The sequence below is a fragment of the Pinus tabuliformis genome, chromosome 8, assembly GCF_031772625.1.
Source record: "Pinus tabuliformis cultivar Carrire ecotype Pingquan chromosome 8, CPIR1, whole genome shotgun sequence".
NCBI lineage: Eukaryota > Viridiplantae > Streptophyta > Pinopsida > Pinales > Pinaceae > Pinus > Pinus tabuliformis.
Genome location: NC_142294.1, coordinates 1603767965 through 1603792369, shown reverse-complemented (window position 1 = coordinate 1603792369; position 24405 = coordinate 1603767965). Strand labels below are relative to the sequence as shown.

The window sequence follows — 24405 nt, the reverse complement described above, 5'->3', positions numbered from 1 at the left end:
AAAGGGTGGGGTGATCCTTGACATTCCCCTTTATGACAGTTCAACTACCCTCATGACTCTTCACCTACTCTATGACTGTTACATTCACTCTTGAGACTCGACTTACACTTGACATGACTCAACATTACAATGCACATGTACCCATTGAACAATGGCTTGAACAAGAAAAACTAGGCACCACTCTGACTTAGACAACCATAGAAGTCCAGCTGCTCGACATCCTCATGTTGATCAACTATAACATATTGGTGCCAAGATTGGTAGTCTCTGATAGTGTCTATGTGTTCCGTTGTGACATCCGTCTGGAACCTGAACCTTGCCTCCATGGGATTTGGGTACACTTCTTGGGTTCCTCTGTCCAATTCATCTAAAAGAATGTGCATCATTGCCCTCAATGTGGTCGGACCATCAACATACTTTCGCATGATGTCTGCATTGATAGACAAGTCTGGACTGGTGGCGACGCACATCAACTCGTCGAAGTATGATTGAAGCTCCTATTGGACCTGCTTCTTGGTCTTCGCTTGGGAGAGTCCCAAGTGATGGAATCGCATATGTGTGCACAACAACCTCCATGCTCTTGAATACTCATGCATGGGAACCTTGAATGCCAGTGATGAGTTGTGGTAGGTCCTCATAGTTCCAGATCTTACTCCGAATACGTGCTTGCAACTCGACCGCATTGGCCTTCATCATCTTTGGCAAATGAAACGGGGCTCCTTTATACTTCATCGTCCATGCTCGCAAGCTATCAACGGCAGCATGTATGTTCTTCAAGATGCGAGCTCTTCTCACACATCAATGCTACCAATCGTGAAGATGAACGAATGCTTGATGCACAGTACTGAATTTGGAGTATAATGCTCGCATGACAGTGTCCAAGGAAAATACTTCAACTAGTATTGTCTTCTTCAGTGTAGCTTGGGCAGACATTGTCACCAAATCTCCTCCCTACTTGACCACCTGTAGTTCCTTTGCCATTCGCTCATTCTCAGCTATGAGGAAGCGAACACTTGAGCTAGTGGCTTTGGCATACATTCTAGTTGCATCAGCCAAAGTAGTTGGGTCCTTGTGCACATCGGTCACGATCACTTGTTTTTCAACTTGCGCAGGGGATGTTCGGTCCTCCGCAGTTGGTAGTCTGCACATCTCTGCTTCCCGCTGACCACGAAGGATCTCAGTACATCCTTGGTCATTCGAGACTTTCTCATCATCTGGACGCATGGAAGCAGGCAAGCCAACCTCTCTGTAGTGAGGCATGAGGTCAGTATCCTGTTCCAAGTTCCAACTCCTGTTGCTCCATGTCTGCATCCAACAGTTCAAAAGCTTGTTTTATCTCATGAGCAAAGTCTTGCCCCTGCGAGGGTTCACCCTGTTCGCTTGATGCCGGTTGTTCAAAAGAATCAACTACTTGTATGGGCATTGCTTCGTCTGGCTATACGTGATGCGCCCCCTGCTGAATCTGTGTTTGTTGCGCTTACTTCTCATGTTGGCGCAGTTCTTGTTCTTTCCGGAGTTGCTCCCTCAACTCATGCAATTCCTTCTTTGCTTCTTCCATTCTCTTCTGACCCCTCTACCTTCACGCGATTCTCTTGTCGCGTTGCTGCCTCTTTTGTTGAATAGCCATAGCTGCTTGTTCTACAAGTGGATCTGCTCGAAACTTACAGCTTTGTTCCTCCTCCATGCGGTCGACAATCTCTCTTCCCTTTGTCACGCGCAGGTATGTTTGACTCCGCTGCCTCTGTTGTTGCTACTACTACTGCTACTGCGAGTGTTCTCCGTCACGTTGCTTCATGTTGTCGTGCTAACCATTCTATGGTGAAACTGACCTGGTCATTGGGTCTGGAATGACGGTAACAATACCTCCATCAGTCTTCCTCAGCCCAATGAAATGCCCCATGGATCCAATTCAACTGAACTCTCATGCAGTGATCCATCACAATGCAATGTGGGTCATAAGGGTTGAAGCTTCAGAGGTCGAACGGGTACTTCCTCATTTGTTCAGCTTCGACATCCACTTCCTTGACGCTCCAGATCTCATACAACCCAATCTGCAACGGAAGAGTGGGCCAAGGTGCCTTCTTCTTCCGTTGCAGCCTAGCTGTTAATCCTGCTGAGATATGATACGCTACTTCCTACATGACAAGCACGTCCAAAGAAAACTTTGGCAGAACATGCAGAGGTTTCTCCGCACTGAACACTCGGATGAACGTGTTGTCCGGTGAGGCATACCAATCTGCAATGCCTAACAATGCCTTCATCGCTTCTTCTAACATGCAGGGTGGATCTTGTTCGAATATCAACCTGTACATTGGGGCAACAAGATGGTCAAACAACCGTTTGATCACTCCTCTGAAGCTGCACTCGGAGAATAGCTTGAAATATGTGCTCACAACAATCTCCGCCGGAAACCATGGCCACTCTAAGCCCAGGAACTCATGTCAGGCACAAACTGTATCTAGAATGTAGGCGGACATACTAACCCTTGCATGCATGCCTTCGGGCACCTGTCAAGCCTTCGTGACTTGCTCCTTCAGCTGATGAACCAGTGTGTCGAACCAATTGCATGGTCTTCCTTCTTTAGCCAATTGGTCCAGCGCGACCACCCAACTCTGAGGGAAGGTCTCAGTGCTCGCTTGGCCACTCAATGGGCATGCGAATATGACCAAGTATTGGTATGCCTTCCTCAGTATCTTTGTCTTATAGATCCGATTAGGGGTCATCTTGAAACGCACTGGGTCATTTACCCAATCCTTCAAAATATCTCTGGAGTGGCCTCTTTTGTTGGGCAAGCTGAATGGAGGGGTCATGACAGTCATGGGCTCGTCCATCCAATACATCTCATCGTAGTCTCGTGCCCAGAAGGTTGCAAGCTTCGTCCCACTGACACTGCGCAAGGTCATCGTCTCGGGGTCAGTGTGAAAGACGATCCAGTGAATCATATCCGCCATGGGAACGCGGGTATCTACATGCAATCTGGTACAGGGCGAACTTATGAATGTTCACGTACACCTAACGGTCTTCAAGGTCTTCCCCAAAAGTACCTGCGAATGTTTCATTCACTTCTTGCCACTTCAGTTTGATGTCCTTGTCTAGATACAGCTTCGTATCTTTGTAGATCGGCATGCTAGAGGACACCCATTCAATTGTTGTTCTAACTGCAACACCATCAGTGTCCTAGGATCATGTTCTCTTGAAAGCCATTAAGACAGATGAACAGCTGAAAGATCTGGAAACAAGTAGCATGCATGGCAAGAAATATGTCGGTGAAAACAAAGCAAATCCGGGGAAGGTCACAACACATACCTAGGGAACTGATGAGCAAGATTGCACAAATTTCATTGAGAGGTTGAGTCACTGGCTGCCAGAACTACGCAAAAGGAAGTTTAGACTGACTGGGAGGCTGAATTGGTTGCTGGGTCTGCAAAATGCGCAATCCAGTTGAGCAGTTGGTTGCTGGAATTGTGCAATGCACGATTCCAACTGGGAAATACTATTGGCCCAGGGATAGTTTTGCGCAAATTTTTGGGCCAAGCAGTCACTAACCTCTAGAAATAAGCAATTCAGTCCAAGAGGCCAGTGTTGGGCCAGAATGCACAAATTTGGAGAGGAAGGTGAGCCTTCCTTCTCCAAATTGCACAAAGTTGCCTTGGTGAAAGCAAAGACCGAGCCAAGGTTGGCCCAACTCATCGACAGGCAACTGAAAGTAAGTTGATGAAATGCATGGCGACACTAAGTGATCGCAGAAGTGATAAACAATGCATGCAAAACATGAATAGAAGATTGAGCAAACAGATCAACATGCACGTGGGTGAGGTCGTTCGCCAGTTGGGTGAGCATCCGTGCAAAATAGTTTCATGCATGCGACAACAGTGATATAGAAACAAAAATTGAAACAGAGCTAGGACAAGCTAGAATATATGTAAACAACAGCATGTGTTCAAAGAAATCAAGCAAACAGCACTCACACAAGCAAATACACAAAAAGCGACAGAAATGTTGGAAAAGACAAGTTGAGGCCACTTACCCATGAATAGCTGAACCGGATGTGTTGAAAAGTCCTGGATGTGTTGTGGGATGTCAGAGCTCCAAGATCGATGTGAATGAATGAGCTATGAGGCATCGAATAAATAAGTTTTGTCTCAAGACATGCATGCCACAAATCTACGAAAAAACGACACTTAGAGGGAAACTTCTAAAACAACTTTGCATGTAACCCCCAACTGCTAAAAATAGCTCCTTGAATCATGGGATACATTTTTGCATGTTGCCTCTTGCTATTCCGGGAAGATCAAGTCATGCATGCATGCAAGTCAAGTTTCCTCAGTCCTAGGTGGGACTGGTCAATCGCACTGTCCATGCATGCCAATGCTCAACAGCTTGGGGAAAATGTGCATTCCAAACTGTAAGCTAGGCTGACTGCCCAAAGGGATTGTGCAATTGTTGGGCCCAACAGCTGACTGCCGCCCAGATTTGCGCAAATCCTAGGTTGAACTGCTTATTGATGGGAAAATTGCGCAATTCCTGCTGGGAGGGTTGGTTGGCAGGATTGCGCAATCCAAGAGACTAGCAAGCTGTCAGAGAGGATTGGGCAATTCCTGGAGGGAAAGGCTAGTTGCCCTCCAAGAATGCACAATTTCCAAGGGGAAGTTGTTCAACCTGCAGTTGGGCCAAGTCCAGATAAGCAACGTGTGAGGGGAATGGATCCACTGTGTTCGACGGGCCGCCTTTATGCGAGGAAAGCATTGAAGCTCGAGTACTTGACGAAGCAAGACAAAGAGCTGTGTAAGGTTGGTAGGTAGGCTCCAAAACAAGCTAAGGCAAAATTTTGGAGGGTGGTTGTAGCCGCTACAACACATGCCAAGCTTTCTACCTTCTCTACTCCACTAACTAATGAAACTCATCGAAGAACCTTGACTCGTCAAGTTCCATTAGTTGTCTCAGTCTCTCTCTCAAGGCCATATTTTCGTCATTCCTGTTGCTTCAGATATGAATTTACCCTTAAGTTGTCGTTCACCCTTTGCTACCTCAATCTCTAGGTAATCACCACCCTGAATTTAGCCTTAAGTTGCCTTTGTCCCAAGTTAGATCTCAGTGCATCATTGTCTCAGGGATATACATAAATAATCCTTCGCTACCCAAAGAAGGTAAATAACAACCCCTCACTATTTCAAGAAGACAGACCCCAGCCCTACATTGGCACAAAAAGATGGGTCCCAGCCTTTGTTGCCTCAGAAAAGTAATTTCCAACCTTCATTGTCTCATAAAGGTAATTTACCAACCCTTAGCTGCCACACATAAATAAACTCCAACCCTTTGTTACCTCGGAAAGTTATAACTCGGCCAAAATTTGGTCTTGTAGCAAGAAAAAAGTGGAAGATTGACTAGGGTGGAATCTTTCACCACCGAAACCAATCAAAGAAAAGGGGTCTTAAAACCCTCCAAGAGCCTTAGCTCAAAATCAAAAAGAGTAGCAATCCATGATGATCATAACGACTCTCCTCCCTTCCTTTAATAGCTTCTCTCTGGGGCTTTTTCCTCCTAAATTCAAATTTCAGTCACTTGCAAGTTTCCCTCCATTTGACCCAATTTTATTTATATTATCTAATGTTACCTTAGTAACATCAAATAATAATTCTCACTTTTGAAATGACTAGCCTAGAGGGTTAAATAGGCTACTATGTCCTTGGACAATCAATTCGAAGAGGACATTACACTTTCAATTCAATATACCCATAACCCAATAAGTAGTTGAAGCTAGAGTCCAAGGAAGAGGCCAAAGAATCTGACAGAAATGTAGTGGTGGCAAGCCAGCTTTGCAGCTTTGCAAACATTTTCAAAGTTCAAGGAAGAGGCAAAAGAATTGGACCAAATGGTACCAGTGATAAGCAGGCTCCAATGTTTGTTACAAACATTTTCAAAGGATAGATTATAATATGTTTATATTTGCTAATGACAAATGGGTGTTGTTAGTCAAGCATGCATCCCACAAACCCACATGTTCACACAACACCAAACATGATGTTCAAATCCAAACTACAAAATCAATTCTCCATGAGAATAGGAATTTGAAATGATGTTGCAAACTTTGCATAGCATTAAATGCTATATGTGAAGACTTTTTGGAGGATTTTCCGGTAGCCTTTCTGGTTAAAATTGCCCAGAATCCGGAAGTGACTTACTGAAATCACAAAGTTTGAGATGAGAACTCTCCATACTCAGATTGCTCCAGTAGTTTTTCAACCTGTTGAATTCATATATGCAGTCAAAAATCCATTTTAAACAACAACAAAAAATGAAGATTTCACCAAATTCCAGCCAAAACTCAAAAAAATCTCACCACTAGAGAATGCCTTTATTAAAAACATTCTCTAATTACAAACATCCTCGAGTAATAGAATATAATCCTTTTTTGTTATATTTGCTTGTTTGCTTATGACAGGTAAGTGTTGTTAGTGAAACAACACCTAAATTAATTCATAGTATTAATATTGTCATCTCTTCATTAATGAAAACTTAATAAATAAATAAAAATAACACAAATCCACTTGTTGACAATACCTGACGTTATATTCGAAATCTGTTGACAATTCCAGATATCATATTCAATTTCTAAATTACTTGACTCGATATTAATTCCCGTAGGAATTCAAACATGTTTGGAACTCTGCATAGCACAAAACGATTTACTCCATTTGACTTAATCACTGTAAACATTAATTCTCCTAGGAATTTAAACAATGTTTGGAACTCTACATGGCACAAAACAATCTACTCCATTTGACTTAATCACTGTAAACATATACCACATTCAATAGTAGGCATTCATAAATATTAAGTCAATTCTGCAAAAGTAATCGCTTAGCTCTTCCAGAACAGTGACACAGTAATTGGGATCAAGCTAAACAGTTCAAAATGTCAATTCAAGTTACATAGGGAAAATGTTCAATTACAATACCTGAGATTGCATTAAAAAACTAAATTAAATAAGTCAATATTAATTTTCCTGAGAATTGAGACAATGTTGCGAACTCAGCGTAGCATAAAAATAATTTATTACTCCATCTGTCCTAATCACTGCAAACATATACTACCCCATTGAAGAGTAGGTAATCATAAATGTTAAACCAATTCTGTGAAAGTCATCCCTCAGCTCTTCCTGAACCGTACAATAATTGGGCTCCACATAAATAGTTCAAAATGCCCATTCAAGTTACATGGAGAAAACATCCATTTCCTGAGGTGATCGCTTGGTACCTGTTGGGTTTTTTATAAAGTAGAAATCTACTAGTTTGAGCTTTAACCGATTAAGCTCCAAGCAGGAAACAGATTAAGCAATTATCATCATCACAGAGTAAACAAGACGCAAACAAATTCATGCTTAGTTATGCTAATCTCAACAATACAAGAAAACTTCAAAAGGAATGATCAGAGCTATATTATATCATCTTCACCAAAGCAGATGCTTTAGACAATACAATATATGATATTTTTTAGAAACCCAACCCAAAGTCACGGATGCCTTTACTTCAGATTTCTCTCTATTCTAAAGTTACAAGCTCAACACTAGCCATCCATCCTCTCTCCTTTACTACGGTTCCCATCCTTGTATTTATCAGCTTTGTAAGCCAATTACAATCATGCTAACCATTTGTTTGCTAGAACATCAATAAATATTCTGTGCATAGAATAAGCCAATATGTTACTAATTCCATGGAAGATTCATGATTCATCAAGAATGACTCAACTTCTCTTGAAAATGCCATTACCAAGAATAATATAATACAGACCGGCATGCTCGGACAGTGCTACAAGTACAGACAGAAACTAACCCAAAGAGTGAGAAAGTAGCCCATAACAGTCTAGGATATAATCTTATAGATATCCCAAATGCTTCCAAAGGATATAAACTACCTTAATAGCAGTTCAAAACATGGCCTGCACATACTGGAAGCCTTCAAACTACTTTTATTTCAACACTATTCTAAATTCAATGACTTAGCCGACCATTCATCAATAAGATATGAACACTCCAGACTCATACAACGTGCCAAAATAATATGGCATACTATAACTACACTCATTCTTGTCTTCAAAGAAACCCAACATTTCTCTTGAAGCAGGCTTCAGGCCATCCAATACACCGAATTCATGCAAAACACCTAGTAATTCAGGGGAACATTATAAGCAGAAGACACCTATTATTGAACTAGAGCTACTAAGTGGCATACACATCTCTAGTCAGACCAGTGCTTGAGCTATGAAACTACTACAAGAGAAACAAGAAATCACACCAATGAACAAAAGCACTTCCTCGCCATCTGATATTTCCATTAACCTTGCATGGCAGACAAAATCCATGTCCACTTTGCTTTCTATACATATTCGCAGAGTAAAGCTAAACAATCATCATTAGGACATTCGATTTTCTCACCAAAACTTTTGCTGTTGTTCTTCAAAGAGATAGCCAGATGCCCAACATAGTTCTGCAATGCAGAGAGTAAATGGATTAACATTACATTTCACAAGCATCATTGGTTTTATTCATTAAAATGCTTGCCAATGTCTGACAATTTTCTCCAATGTACACTTACCTATTTGGTTTAGGATTCACTCAGAACAAGCTAGGAAAGCCTACCATTTTCCATCAAATTGTGTACAAAACAATAATAATCTCTTCTTGATTAAGCTACATGTCATACCTTGTGCTACTGAATGGCTTTCCCTGCAGCATTGTCACTCTCGTACCGGAATCTGCCTGATAAAGTCTGAAAAGAAAGAAAACCAACAGATTAAAAAACTAAAATACAGAGAAAAATACATTACATAGGGCTTCATTTAAGTAACTGATACACCATCAATTTCTAACTTTGGCCAACCGTCAAATCATGGATACCTATACATAAGGTTTCCTGTAAACCAGAATCCATGCTTTGTCAAAGTGTGGCTGTGCTGAAGAAGCACCACACTTGAGTAAGTCAAAACCTCTATGTCATTGAATATCCACAACAAGAAAGAAAACTGTGAATCAGCTTAGGATAAGAGGTTTGGACTCAAGTTTCAGAGTTTTCTTATTATTCTCACATTTGGCCATGAATAGCCGAAATTATTTCACATTTTCCGCTTCCATGTTTGTGTCAAATGCACTTCTAACAGGAAACAGTTTGCTATTACATAAGGTCATCTCATGAATGAGGCAGAACTGAAAGCAGATATCAAGGCTGATGTGTAAGCAATATTTGTACAATTTACTTGTGTATTGGTTCAAGTCAATCTCACCAAGATGGTTATTATGAAAAGGTCTCAAAATTTGAATATGTTAGTGCTCTGTAAATTAAAGGACAGCCATGTCTTTTATTCAATTGGGAGCACAAGTGAAAGCAGATATCAAGGAAGATGTGCAAGCGGTTTTTGTACAATTTACTGGTGAATATGCTTCAAGTCAATCTCACCAAAAATGACTGGTCATGAAAAGGTTCCAAAATTTAATGATGCAAGTGCCATACGAATTAAAGAAGTTTCACGTCTTCCTTCATTAAATTGGAAGAGTATTTTTCATTCAATCTTTTGTTTCAATTCTAGTTGATATCAGATTGAAACTTTCGACAAAGAAGAGCTTCAACTAGAAAGCATCTTTACATTTAAACATAACAAATGAATCTATCATTTAGCATCACTTTATACCAGATTGGTCAAATTTGCTTCCAATCCATAAATACTAATGACAGAAAACATCTAGTCCAACTAAACATTTTTTATTCCTCGACTTGAGAGTGTAAAGACAAATATGACAAAAAAGAGATGGGGAATTCTAAAAATGTTAACCACTAACATCTGAACAATCAACATCCTAATGCATCTGTTGCATAATAGATACTAAAGACAGAAAACATACAGCCCAACTAAACTTTTTCCGTCCTATATTTTATTCATCAACTTGAGATTTTATCATTTTACAGAGAAATATGACAAAGAAGAGATGGGGAATTTCAAAATAATACTTAACCAACAACATCTGAAACAATGAACATCCTGATGCACCTGAATGCCCAGCATCTGCTGGGTGCAGAGCAGATGCATATTTGGAATATTCTGTCATTATGCCAATCAGAAGAAAGGAAAATTCTGCTCAAACCATGAGATAACAACTGAAACAGATTTAAATTTCTGTCTGAGATAAGCTCAGAATAGGTATCGTGAAAGTCATTTCAAACAATCAACGGTTACAACTGCAATTTGGATAAACTTCCCGAGACAAATAATCAGTAACATGAAACCCATTTTAAAGAAGTGGCGGTAACTATTAAATATGGAGAATCACTGTAAGACCTATTTAGTATTGATGAATGTTATAAGCTAAATCACTGGGTTCGGCAAATTTTAACATTAAAATTCGAAATTCGCCAAACCTGAAAAAAATCGAATTTGTTCGTTTAAATTCGTTGGAAAAATTCAAATTAAACACAAACATGAACCTGAAAATAATATTCAAATAGATTCAACAAGGGTTTAATCCTATTTAAAATTTGTTCATTTAAATTTGCCAGCAAAATTCAAATTGAACACAAATGCAAACCTGAAATTAATATTCTAATGGGTTCAGCGAAGGTTTAATCATTTTTTTTAAATAGGGACATTAATTCTTGAAGCATCTGATCTGTGCAGTTCAAATGGAAGCTTAGATATGTGTAAAAAAATTATTTACATAAAAGGTTTTTAATACTCATAATTTAAATTAATATAACTTGTTTATTTATGACAATAACTATATGATAATATAAATTTTAATATAGTTATAGATAAAAAAAAAAAAAAAAATTATACAAAAATTTAAATTTATACAATCATAATTTAAATTTACATATTTATTTATTCATTAATATGTAATGATATATAAATTTTAATATATTTTAAAATTAATTTACAAAGGTTAATAATTTGAATTATAATATATAATTAGTATTAGAATTATTTAATATTTTTATTACATTATGAATGTTATATTAGAACATAAAACAATAAATAAATAACAAAAAAAAAAATTATAGCTTGTCGAAGTCAAATTTTATCATCTAGTTTTTTATTGTCGATTTTCTTTTGAATTTGAAGGTTGTCAAATTTTCAAACACGAACTTGAACCAGGTGACTTAGGTTATAAGTGGCAGGTGCAGACCTCCCAAGCCAAAGTGAAAATGTGAGTTCCTAATTAGTATGGAATTATGTAGCCCACAGGAGTGTGGTCTACCAGCAAGCAGCAGTTAATTGGAAACCCAGGTTCAAACCCCACTAGTGGGAGCAGATGAGGTCACGGAAAGACCTGGGTGATTTTTATAACATAGATATGCCTCTCTATGCCGCCCCTCATATTGTTGCAACTTGGCCAAATGAACATCTGTAAGTTCTATAAGCAGTATTTCCCTGCAAAATAAAGAATGGAATTGTGTTTGAACCTTAAGCTTCCTGTCAGATTTTACCTGTTACTCCACAGGAAATTCTCCATCAGCGGTGACACACTCAGCAGATCCATTTTCCAGCCTAGATTCTTGTGCAGGTTTGCTTGTAGTTAATGAGGAAGGCACACTCGAGATTTACTGGGGCAAGCACTCCAGTTATTAGTCATCTTTTCTGTATGACACATGCATGAGAAGCCCTTCTGGAAGGTGCGATTCCCTATGCATGTGAAGGCAAATGCTGTTCTATTCCTTGGAGGTACAGTTCAGTTCATGTTAAGGTACCTTGCATGTGTTTTGTTCTATTCTAGGTTGGTCTATATTCCAAGGCCAAGTCACCTGGTTCTAGTTCATGTTCGAATTCGACGATCTTGAAGTTCAGAAAAAATTCAATAATGCTAATCCAGGCAATAAGATTCAGTATTAAGCTCGACAAATTATTAAATCCAAACATTTCAAAATTTAAAATATATAAAATAAAATAGAATGTGCTGGCTAAAAAATATATGATCAAAATGGAATTCAAATAGCAACTTGAGCTTGCAACTTTGTTCCACCTCCGTGTTGTCAACAACCTTCCTCTTGTATTCTTTGCATCTGGTATGTTGCTTTCAGCTGTCGTTCATGATGTTGCTCGCTGTGATGTTGCGGCGATCACATCTTGATGTCCTTGCCTATGAACAGCTTGATATATTCGTGAGTAGGCAAGCTCATAGACACTTGATCGACTACATTCCCAAGTGTGCTCTGAACGATGTCTTCAACTCTACTCTCCTGGAAACCATTGTACCTGTACTACTGAGAGGCAGATGAACACCTGCGATACCTGAAGACATGGCAACACTCATTGCAAGCAACCTGTCAGTGAAAAACCAAAATGAACTTGAGAACTGTCTTGCAACATACCTGTGTCACTGATCATGAAGGTTGCTCAATTTCCGTCGGGAGGTCAGGAGATTGATTGCCAAGACTGCGCAAGGCACAGTCTTGGCTGCTAGGAGGCTGACTGGCTGCTGGAACTGCGCAATGCACAGTCCAATCTGGCCGTTGACTGCTAGAATTGCGCAATGCGCAATCTCAACTGGCAATGGTTGCAGGCTCGGTGACTGCATTGCGCAATTTTCAGGGCCAACAGTCATTGTCCCTCAGAATTGCGCAGTGCAAGACTGGAGGACAGTCACTGGGCAGAAATGCGCATTTCCTGAGAAGAAGACAGAGCCTTCCCTCTCAGGATTGCGCAACAATGTCTTGGTGAGGCAGACTCCGGAACAACGCTACCCAGACTCGCCGACGAGCAACTAAAAGCGAATGTGAATGTGAATGCATGGCGACACTGAGTGTAAACATAAGTGAATGATCGTACATGTAAACAGTGAATCACAGATTCAAAAAACGGAACAACATGCATGTGGGTGAAGCGAGTTGCCGAATCGGCGACCGTTCATGAAAAACAGTTTCATGCATGCAACAGTAGTGAGATGTTAATGAAAACTGAAACAGTGCTAGTAAAAACTAGTATGTATCAAAATAGCAGCAAGCGCTCACTGAAATCAAGCAGACAGCATTCATACGAAGCGAAACACAAAAAGCGCCAGAAAAGCAACACAAGACATAGGAAGCAGGCTTATCCCAAAACAGTTGAGTTGAATGTGCCGACGGCTCCTAGATGCCATGTGGGATGTCAGAGTTGCAATGTTGATGTTAGGAATGAGCTCTGCAGCGTCCGGTTCATGAGTTTTGATAAAATCGAAGATGTGACACGCATGCCACAAATCTAGGAAGAGCGACACTTGGTGGGAGGTTTCCGAGATGATCCTTACATGCAACCTCCAACTGCTAAAAGTGGATCCTTGAATCAAGGGATGCCTTTGCACGCTGCCTTGGGAGAAGCAGCCCATGCATGCAAGTCTATTTTGCTCGGTACCGGAGGGAACCGGTCAACTCTGTTGCACATGCAAGAGGCTGCTCAACCGCTGGGAGAAAATGCGCATTTATGGTTGGGAGTTGGGTTGGTTGCTCAGAAGATTTGCGCAATTTCTGGGCAGAGCAACTGACTGCTACCCAGATTTGCGCAATTTCTAGGTGAAGCTTGCTCAGCAGAATTGAGCAGTTCTGGGGCCCAGCAAGCTACCAGTCAGGATTGCGCAATTTCTGGAGGGAAGGCTGGTTGCCCTCCATATTTGCGCAAATTCTTGAAGAATTTACTCAGTCTGTTGTTGGACCAACAGCCTGTGAGAGGAATGCATCAAGGTTTGATTGACAGGCTGTCTTTTTGCAAGAAAATCACTGGAGCTTGTGTACTTGACGAAGCAAGACATGCTGCTGTGAAGGTTGGTAGGAAGGCTCCAAAACGAAGCTAAGGCAAAATTTTGGAGGGTGGTTGTAGCCGCTACAACAGAGTATTAGGTTTTGTTTTCATTTTTTATAATTTATAAAGAGAAATGAATTTCAACAAATATCAAGTGAATTAGTTTGAATTTAGGCCAACTAGACAAATCTCAACAAATTCATTTGCTGAATTTGTTCAACTTGAGATTCAGCTTGAGGTTTAGTTTTAAATTCAGTAGACTTGAACAGAAAAATTCGAATGGGATGCAATAGTTTAGCACACTTTGAACTTGAAGCTTAAAGTTTTGTGAACATGATGACTTAGTCCCAAGGCAAAATAGGTACATGACTTGTGGATTTTCTCATGCTTGTGCTTTGTTTTCCACAGGCCAGCAAGCAATTTGGGGCAAGCACAACATGCATATTGAATATTAAAGATGGGCATTGGATTATTTACAGCCCTGGCCTTTAATGGCTTCCGCATGATCAACTTAGTGGTCACTGACCAGCACAAACAGACTTGATATAAGGTTGATAGCTAGAAAAGTTGGTTTTGGAGTCATTGTGGCCCATTGGCAAGGCGCACCACAGACATGTTGGGCACCCTTGCTCAAACTAGGCACACCGCAAACCTTGGCAGCTCACATTAGTTGGATGCACCAAGAGAAGCTTGAAGACATATTGGCAAGGGAAGGTAAAGTGGGGGTTGTGGTATATGACCCTATCCAATCCACAAGTATGATGCATGACAGACAAGATTGGCATAAAGAAATTGACTAGTCTTAATAGACATTGGGTGCTTGCGCTACATGCAAACCCAACGAGTTGGGTGTTCCACACTTGGGGGTTGAGGCAGACAACAGAAGCACATTTGGGCAGAAGCATCTGTGGTAGGCAATCGTGGAATGCAATAGTTAAGCACACATCCATCAAACACACATTCATTGAATGCACTTGTTGGCGTTAAGCATGTGGCACTTTGGGCACTTATGCTTGGGTCCACTTATGCTTGGAGGGGCTTGCAAGTGCAAGGCAATTCCTGTATAAACAATGGAGGCCTCAAAGGTGCTAAGGCACCAATCATTCACTGATCATTCACCAAGACTGTAAAGGAGCTCTATGATTGTGCTATGTTCTAGGGTTGGCAAGGTGGGACAAATTGCACTCACTAAGTGAGAAGAAGAAGAAAAGACCCATAGGAGGCAGGCCTTGGGTTGCTTTAGGGGTTGGATTGCGCAAGTCCATTGGGCAGTAGGAAAAAAGGAACCTTAGACTTGCCTGTGGTTGCTTCAAGGGTTGGATTGTGCAAGTTTGTTGGAAAGTAGGGAAAGGGAATATTGCCTTAGACTCATTATACATATATAACAGAGTTGCAGGAAGAAGGTTGCAACTCCCTTCTTCATAATAAAGTCAAGGCCTGTGCCTTTGATGCCACCTATACTCAAGTGTTGTAGTCTCTTTACTTGGTTGTTGGGATGTTTTAAAGGCCACAGTTGGATGTGTTCACTACTATTGAATGAACTTTGATGGAGTAGGACTTGGTTGCATTTGACAAAATGTAGCTTAAGGTGAAGTTATGGGTAGACATTAATTGAAGAGGCATAGTCTGATTGTAGTAATAATAATCTAGCCAAGCAATGCCAGTTGAGGCATGGTAGTGTCGCACAACCTCGGGTGTTGAAACAGAATTGGGGGAAACTCAACTTTGGAAATAAAATTTCGGGCAAGCCATAGGTCCATGACATTATAAATATTTGCAAATTAGCCATAGGGATCTATGACTTCCAATTGATAACGGACCAGTTAGAAGAATTAGGCTGCAAAAAGTCAAAAGAGGAGGCAGTTTTGAGATACTTAAGCATGAAGCCCAATTCAAAAACCTTTGTTGGCAATGACCTTGGCAACTACTTGCCATCTCCTTTTCTCTAACAAGTCACAAGGTGGCTCACTGCTTAGGAGCAAGTAGTGGAGCCTAGAGCACCTATGGAAAAGGTGCCTTGGAAAATTTTGTTTTGGAAACAACTTAAAAGCATGGAGGTGAAAGCGACGATCTTGATGTTGTTCAAAAAAATTGTACAACATCATTGAGCACGAATGGAATTGAATGTTTGAGCATAAAGATGTACAATCTCATGGTTTGGGAATGATGGTTGAACTAATCTCCCAACTAGCTCAAATCTTGAGGGCTGGTAACATACAAAAACATGGAAAAGTTGGTCAAGTATTGGAACAAAAATAAGACTAAAGTACAACACCTAGACAATTAGTAACGTTTGAGTTGCCACAGCAGCAAAAGATAGCAATAGCATTGAACTTAGATTCCAACCATACTAGGAGGTAGTAGTAGCAACAAACATCTAAGAGGCACTGTTGGAAAAAGTACTTTGTTCAAAGGAAGAATTGGAAAATGAAAAGCTCCATAGCAATTATGGCATTAACAGTGCAAGGTGGTTGAAGAAGTCAATTGTATATGGATGAATGGGTTCATAACGATGTTGCTAGGGGCAGCATTGGCATTTAGAGGGAGAGGATTTAATGCCCTATCCTTGAATGGCTTTAGGCACATCCATCGCATGATCACCTCAGTGGTCATTGAATGGCACAAACAAACTTGGCGTAAGGTTGATGGTTAGAAGAGTTGGTTTTGGAGTGCCTTGGACCATTGGTAAGGCAGACCATGCACATGTGGGCTGCCTTTCCTCAAACTAGGTGCATCATAGACCTTCACAAGTTGCATTCGTTGGATGTACCAACAGAAGCTTGGAATAGAATTTGGTGAGGGAAGACAAAGTGAGATTTATGGCAAATGATCCCATCTAACCCATAAGTATGGTCCATGATGGACATTACCAAGAATTTGAATAGATTTTGTATACTTGGGTGCTTCGGCTACATGTAGACCCAATGAGTTGGATGTCCCACACTTAGGGGGCACAACAAATGGCAAATGTGCCTTTGAGCAAAAGCATTCACAGAATGCAATCATGAGACACACGCATTGGGTACACACCCACCAATCATATATCCATTGGACACAATTGTTGAGCGTTATTACTGCAAAATCTAGCAAGCCTAATGCAATGACTCACTAGGCAAATCCAAACCTCAAGGCAACAAGAGAACGACTATTACTATCACCTCGGCAGCCTTTCTCTAGTTATGTAGTAGTAAGTAGACCACACGGGAGGCTTCCCTATATATATATATATATATATATATATATATATATATATCACTTAATGGATAGTCAATAATAAGGTTCAAAGTGATGGATATGGTCTAATGACTGGGAGAGGGTCCTGGCAAAGCCTGGACGGCTAAGATAATTATTATCAAAGTACAAGCACTCTGTCCCTAAACCATTTAGACAAATTACAGAGCTGTTATAGGTTAGGGTTTGACTGATTTTCAAGGATAGGGCATACAATGTCATATAACAACCAGAATAAATAGTCTTGCAATCGTTAATCCATAAAGGACTGAGACAACAATTAGATACACATAATTTAGGGTTTGTAAATGAGTTTTATGGTTGAAACACACATAAAACCATGATATAATAATGATATCAGCCCTATAAATAGTGCTTAAGCATGAAATAAATGCTAGATTTTTCTTTTTCACAATTATGTAATGCAATTCCTTCTTAAAGAGCAATGACACATCAATTAAAATTACATTTTTAGCAAAATTCCATAGAAAACCTAACCCCAACCCTAGATATCCAAAATTTAAGAGAAAGAGAGAGACATATTAGTAAAAATAGGTGATTTGATCACCACCACCTAGACTGGTGCCTTGATCTAAATGGAAAATGGATTCTTCCAAGGCAAATTGACCTTGTTGAAAAGGGTGAGATGGCAAGGAAATCTACTTACAAACCCTATTGGCTTCCTTTTCAAGGAGATTTCAAATTTAATACATGCACAACTCAGAGTTCTCTTTAAGGATTCAAGGAAAACAATTTTACATACGATAAAGAAGCAATATTTCTTGATAAATTTAGCAATTTAACCATGGCATATGTAGAAACCTACTTTACACAATATAACATGCAAAATATAGAAGATCTGCAACAAACTTACAAAATTTCCACAAGAATCTCTTCAATCAATCCTAAGAAACCAACTTCAAGCAAAATCCCACCTCAAAGCGCAACTCACACCATAGACATCACATTATGGCTAACTTTAAGTAGAAGAGTTAAGGAGCTAATGCACACTTCTAAAGAGGGGAAAGTGTGATGAATGAATGACGATCCAAGTGAAATGAGACCTCCAGTTTCCTACTTATATGAGGGCAGCCAAGTCTCATTTTCACAATTTTACAAGCAACACCCCTAAAAAGTTTGCTTGAGTGTTCAACAAGCTCAAAAGGTCACAAGTTGACCTTAAAATAGCTCTAAAACATAACAAAATGCCAAAAATAGCCGATGTGTGGGAAATAAATGTCTCCACCATGATCTAATCTTCTAGAATGATCAAGATCCACCAAGCAAGTGATGGGTCCGTGAGCGCTCCTCAGTGCAAGAAATACTCAAAAAGCATGAGTACATCTCTAAAAAGTGCCTCCCCAACCATGATGTCATCCATAAAGAATCCTATGTCACCCTTCTAGGGTTTGTGGGGGTGGCATGGCATCACACAAGGCAAGCATTGGCATCCAAGGAGAATATGTAAGCTCATCCCAAGCCAAATCATCCTCATCTGGGCTCTGGAACAATTAACATCCATCAAACAAGGTCAACGCCAACATGGGGGCATCTTGAGTCCATTTGGGCACACATCATTAAGTAGTCCAACACCCAAGCTCTATGGCTCAACATTTCAACATCTAAAAGTACATGAGGGTGTGTAGTACCATGTGGAATCATCTCATAGCCCAACACTCATCTCTGCAGGGGAAATGTTGAAGCATCAAGGTCATCTTTGTTCTCAGACTGGGGAAAAACATACTCTGGCATGTCACTAAGGGTCAAGCCCTTCCCTTGAGGGATCTTTGTTGTTGTCAAAACATCACCTAACACAAACTTCTCAAGATCAAGTGAGATCAACACTCATTATAGAAAAAAACTATTATAGCATCATAATCGACCACGTCTAATGCTAAGGGCACAAGAATACTTCATATAAAACTCACCTTCAAATTTCTAACTAGATTAGGAGTTTTAGACAAGTTACCTCACTTATGTCAAGAATGATTAGGTCAACAACCTCCAAGGGGAATGATATGTCCCATGTTAGTCCACCAATCTATAGGTGTGTGAGAATAATGGTCACAAAGTGGGAAAGACTCTAATGCAAGTACCATAGCCATGAATCCAACCAATGGGGGTCCAACACAATCATGGTGGCATGAGTTACCCCTTTCCTTGGCCTGTTTTCTCCACCCCTTTGGTGTGGCTTTTACTTTAATGATTTGTCGTCATTAGGTGCATAGCTTAGGAGCCCAAGCCTGCTTTTATATTTTTCCACTACTCCTTTAAGATGTAGCGGCTTCTTGTTCATCAAGGTTCCTTCATTTGGTGCAAGCTTAAGAGCCCAAGCCTACTTTTTGTATTTTTCCAATACTCCTTTAAGATGTAGTGGCTTCTTTCTCATCAAGGTTGGGACTTTCAATAGTTTCTTTGAGATGATACAATGAATGCTTGAGGAACTAGGTGATGGCCAATGAGCGGGTTAGAGCTCATGCTACGCTTTTTCCCACACGCTAAATATTGTCAAGGTCATCTTTTGCATTTTACATTTTCTTTCATTATGGCTTTTATATGATTTTAACTTTCTTTTAGGAGCATCAACATTCGAAGCCAAGTCTCTAATCCCTGACTGAAGGATGTGGATGAAGGGTGCCAATCCCAATGACCAATGACTACCAATCCAAATAATAGAGATGGATAACTGGGAAAAATAGAAAGTGGTAAGTATGATCCGTGGACATGCTATATCAATCAGTTCCTTCCCATTAGTTCTTTTCCTAAACCCTAAGGCCTTAGAGGAGGTCCGGATATACTAGAGTTAAAGATTAACCTACCAGGTGAAGTGTGGGAACAAAAGTACATTTGAGATCAATGAATCCTCTAGCTTACCCCCCAATCCATATTAATATGCCCATAACATTAAATGAAAGCACATGATTGCAAGAATGGTTACAACAGCTATCGAGTGATGGCCCACCTCCCTTCAAGAAAAAATGCCAGATGGGATACAGATCGAACCGAAGCAATGGGTGGAGAAATCTAGCATAGTGTTATGTGTTGACCATAATGGGACTATTCATTCGCTAGCTATCAAATGAGAAGAAAAAAAATTCTCCTAGGGGTTACCCACTTTTGGTGGGTAACAAGCACAGGCATGCCAAGTGCACATGGGCACACCCTTGGGCGCATGGCATTGACAATGCAAAGCATTTGAATAATTCAATTGCAAATGGATGCATGGGTTCTTGAGGATGTTGCTAGGGATGGCACCAAATTTAGTGGGAAAGGATGTGATGCCCTAGTCTTGAATGGCTTTGGACACATTTGTTGCATGATCGCTCCAATGGTACTAATGGCATGAACAAAGTTAGTGTAAGGTTGGTGTTATAAAACCAGCTCACAAAAAGATAGAAAAGATAGATCAACGCCTTAGAATTCAGCCTTTTTGAGGGGGAAACCTCCTTTACATTACACAAATGAACAATTCTTCGATGATACAAATGAAAATACCTCCTTTCTATATATAGGAGTCTAAGGGATCATAATATAATCAAAGACGACATAACAATAATAATGTAAGGGCATAATAATAACAATAGTGGGCTTCTATGGAGCACAATAGTAACAATATGGGGACTAAATGGGTACAACAATATAATAAGGGGGTTGTACTAATAACAATAAGGGGTTACACTAGTAGTATAGGGGCCTAACATGCCCCTCTCCTTCAAAAAGGGTTGTCCTCAATGCTTGAGTAGTTTTTGATGCTTCTGTATAAAAAATTTATCCTCCCATGTGGAATCTTCAGCGGGTAAGTTCTTCCAATTGAAGAGATATTCTGAAATTGATCGATTTCCTAGCTATCGGGTTCTTGTTTCTGTGACTACTCCAGGTTCAAATATGATTTTTCCTTCAAGTTCTGGCAATATTGTTTGAATTGGGATATTCTGCAACTTTTGAATGAGTGGCCACACTTCTTTGTCCTTCTTCCATTCATCCCTTGCTTCGTTTATCCAATTTGGTTGGATAATAGAAATAGCACAAAACAATGCTTCCACATCCTCATCCTTTCTTGAGAGTGCATCTACAACAAAAAATTTCTTCCCTTTTCTGTAGATGATGTCAAAGTCATAACCCAACATATTTGTGACCCATTTTTTATGTTCTTCTAATGATAATATTTGTTCTAAAATGTATTTAAGACTATCATGATCCATTTTTACCTTGAAGTGTCTTCCCATTGGATAAGGTCACCATTTCTTAAGTGCATGTAGTATTGCCAACATTTCCTTCTCATAAATAGCTTGCTTGAGATGTAACCATAAAAATACCCAATCACCTACATAAAAACATTTTTCACTGCGATGTTGATCTACCTGTTTTTTCATTCGATTCTGCACCAAAGTGGCATTATCCTTTAAAAGTTGGAGAACTTCTTGTTGATGCTCGATGTGATCTTTCACTACTTGAATCTTTTTCTTCTTGATATTTCCTTCTATCTTGAGTGTTTAAGGAGTGGTAATTTCTTCCAAATGCTTTAAAATATATGGTCGGATTCATTTCTTGATGCTCGATGTGATCTTTCACTTCTTGAACATTTTTCTTCTTGATATGTCCTATCCTGATAGTTTGAGAAGTAGTAATTCCGGCCAATGCATTACAAGATATGGTTGGATTCATTTCTTCTTTCTCGATGTGATCTTTCACTTCTTGAACCTTTTTCTTCTTGATATGTCCTTCTATCTTAAGAGTTTGAGTGGTAATTCTTGCCAATGCTTTACAAGATATGGTCGGATTCATTTCTTCTTTTTCTGGGGTTGGGTCTTGTCGTATATCCTCTTCTTTTGATGTTTCTTGATCCTTTTCTTCCTCCTCTTCATACTCTATGTAAAATAATTTCTTCTCAGCACACTTATGACCTTTAGTGCATTTTCTATCACAATTGTAACAAAGCCCTTTTTCTCTTTTTCTTCCAATTGTTGTGGTGTAAGCGTTGTAGGTTGTGAAAGGCTAGGAGAAGAAACACTTCCATAATTACAGTCATGAATGGTGGGATTTCTTGTTTTCATAATTTCGCTTTCAATTTTTCTTGCCAACTCGAATGCCTCCTCCAATGAATCAGGTTCCCAAAAACGAACCTCATGTTGAACATTATCCTTTAAAATCCCTATGAAGACATCAATCCTTTGCTTCTCTGGAATATAATTTACCCTTCTATTCAATTTTTGAAAGTCTTTAATGTGCTCTTCCATTGAACCCTTTTGTTTGAGATTTATCAATTGGCTAAAGGAGGAGTTTCTCTTTGTATCCTCATAATGTGTTACCATTTCCTCCGTAAAAAATGACCACGTGACAAGTGGTTTACGAAAACAAAGCCCTTTATACCATAAAAATTGATTCGGTTCTAAATTATTAAATGCAATACATACCTTTTGTAACAGTGGTACACCATGTAGATCAAAATATTTCTCCATCTGTAGTATCCAATTTACCAGATCCTTGCCATCAAACTTCCTCATCTTGCTTTTTCTTGATTTTAGGAACTCGATCTTGAAACGACTGTAACTTTGTAATTTCGGATCTTCCAATTCTGAAATCGTGACCTATAGTAGCCCTCTGCGTCCTCTTTCCAATGGCACCAGTTTGATCCAAATTGGATTCTCCAAGGAAGAGTTATGCCAAATCTCCCATGGTGACCTGATTATAGACTAGTTCAGTAGAGCAAACTTGTATGACGTGCCACGTGTCACTGTTTCGACCTTTGGATCTGAAAAATGTACGCAAGAAACTACAATCTGTCCTCTTTCTGTAACTTCTGACGAAATTTCAATCCGATGCTCAGAGAGAAAGTTATGATGAGTTTCCCCAGGTCACCTGTTTGGAATGTAATTCAGGAGTCTGCTAAAAGACCAACTTCCTCGGATCATATCTCCACAAATATTGCGCGAAAAGCTCTAAAATTCGGACCCAAGGTTTAGCGCGATTTCGTCTCAAATGGGTTTTTTTCGCTTTTGAAATGTCGCGGAAAAAAGTTATAGCGAAAATGCCACGACGACCTATTTGAAGCAGCGAAACCCTAGAATCCAAAGCTCTGATACCACATGTTATGAAACCAGCTCACAAAAAGATAGAAAAGATAGATCAACGCCTTAGAATTCAGATTCTTCGAGGGGGCATCCTCCTTTACATTACACAAATGAACAATTCTTCGATGATACAAATGAAAATGCCTCCTTTCTATATACAGGAGTCTAAGGGGTCATAATATAATCAGAGCCAACATAACAATAATAATGTAAGGGCATAATAATAACAATAGTGGGCTTCTATGGGGCACAATAGTAACAATATGGGGACTACATGGGTACAACAATATAATAAGGGGGTTGTACTAATAACAATAAGGGGTTACACTAGTAGTATAGGGGCCTAACAGTTGGTGGCTAGAAGATTTGGTTTTGGAGTGCCTTGGCCCATTGGCAAGGAACACCTAGACATATCGAGCACCCTTGCTCAAACTAGGTGCATCGTAGACCATGGAAACAAGCATTAGTTAGATGCACCAAGAGAAGCTTAGAAAAGAACTTGGCAAGAGAAGACAAAGTGGGGTTTATGGCAAATGACTCTAATCCACAAGTATGATGCATTACAAAGTGGATTTGGTGTTAAGAAGTTTACTAGCTATTATAGACTTGGGGGCTTGGGCTACATGTGGACCCAACAAGTTGGGAATTCCACACTTCAGGAATGGAACAAGTGCCTCTGAGCAAAAGCATTCATGGAACGCAAACATGGGACGCACAAATTGTGAAAAGATTCACCAGGCACACATCTATTGGGTACACTTGTCAGGCACACACTTGCCAAGCACACTTGAGCACACCCTTGTTGAATGCACTTGTCGGGTATATGGCAATTTGGGCTTTGACACTATTAGACATCGAATAGTCAACAGACAAGTCATTAAGGGGCGAATGGCACCATTGGGCACAATTTCAGACATTGGATAGTCGATAGACAAGTCATTAAAGGTAAAATGGCACCATTGGGCACAATTGAAATTGGAAATATGGCACTTGAATCCACTTAAGCTTGGAGGGGCTTGCAAGTGCAAGGAAAATCTTGTATAAATAGTGGATGCCTCAAAAGTGCTAAGGCATCAATCAGCCATCCATCATTCACCAAGAGTGTAGAAGAGCTCAGAAATTGTGCTAGGTTCTAGGGTTAACACAGTACGGAGAAGAAGAAGAAAGCAAGGCTCGTAGTTGCTTCAAGAGTTGGATTGTGCAATTCTGTTTAACAGTAGGCTAAGGCAATATTGCCTTAGACTAATTGTACATCTGTAATAGAGTTGCAATCAAAACGATACAACTCCCTTGTTGTACATATGTAACATTCTTCATAATAAAGTTAAAGCATCCTCCTTGGATG

The 24405-nt window shown here is 39.9% G+C and overlaps 1 protein-coding gene across 1 annotated transcript in view; it reads right to left on the bottom strand.

The window, feature by feature from the left end:
- Nucleotides 1-7728: 7728 nt before the first annotated feature.
- LOC149242178 (uncharacterized) overlaps nt 7729-24405 on the bottom strand; it is a 43556-nt gene continuing 26879 nt past the window's right edge. The window contains exons 2-3 of the mRNA XM_089374183.1: nt 8703-8768; nt 7729-8486 (exon numbers count right to left, since the gene is read on the bottom strand). Of these exons, the coding sequence (XP_089230309.1) occupies nt 8709-8768 (60 nt within the window). The 3' untranslated portion in view covers nt 7729-8486; nt 8703-8708. The remainder of the gene's footprint in view (nt 8487-8702; nt 8769-24405) is intronic.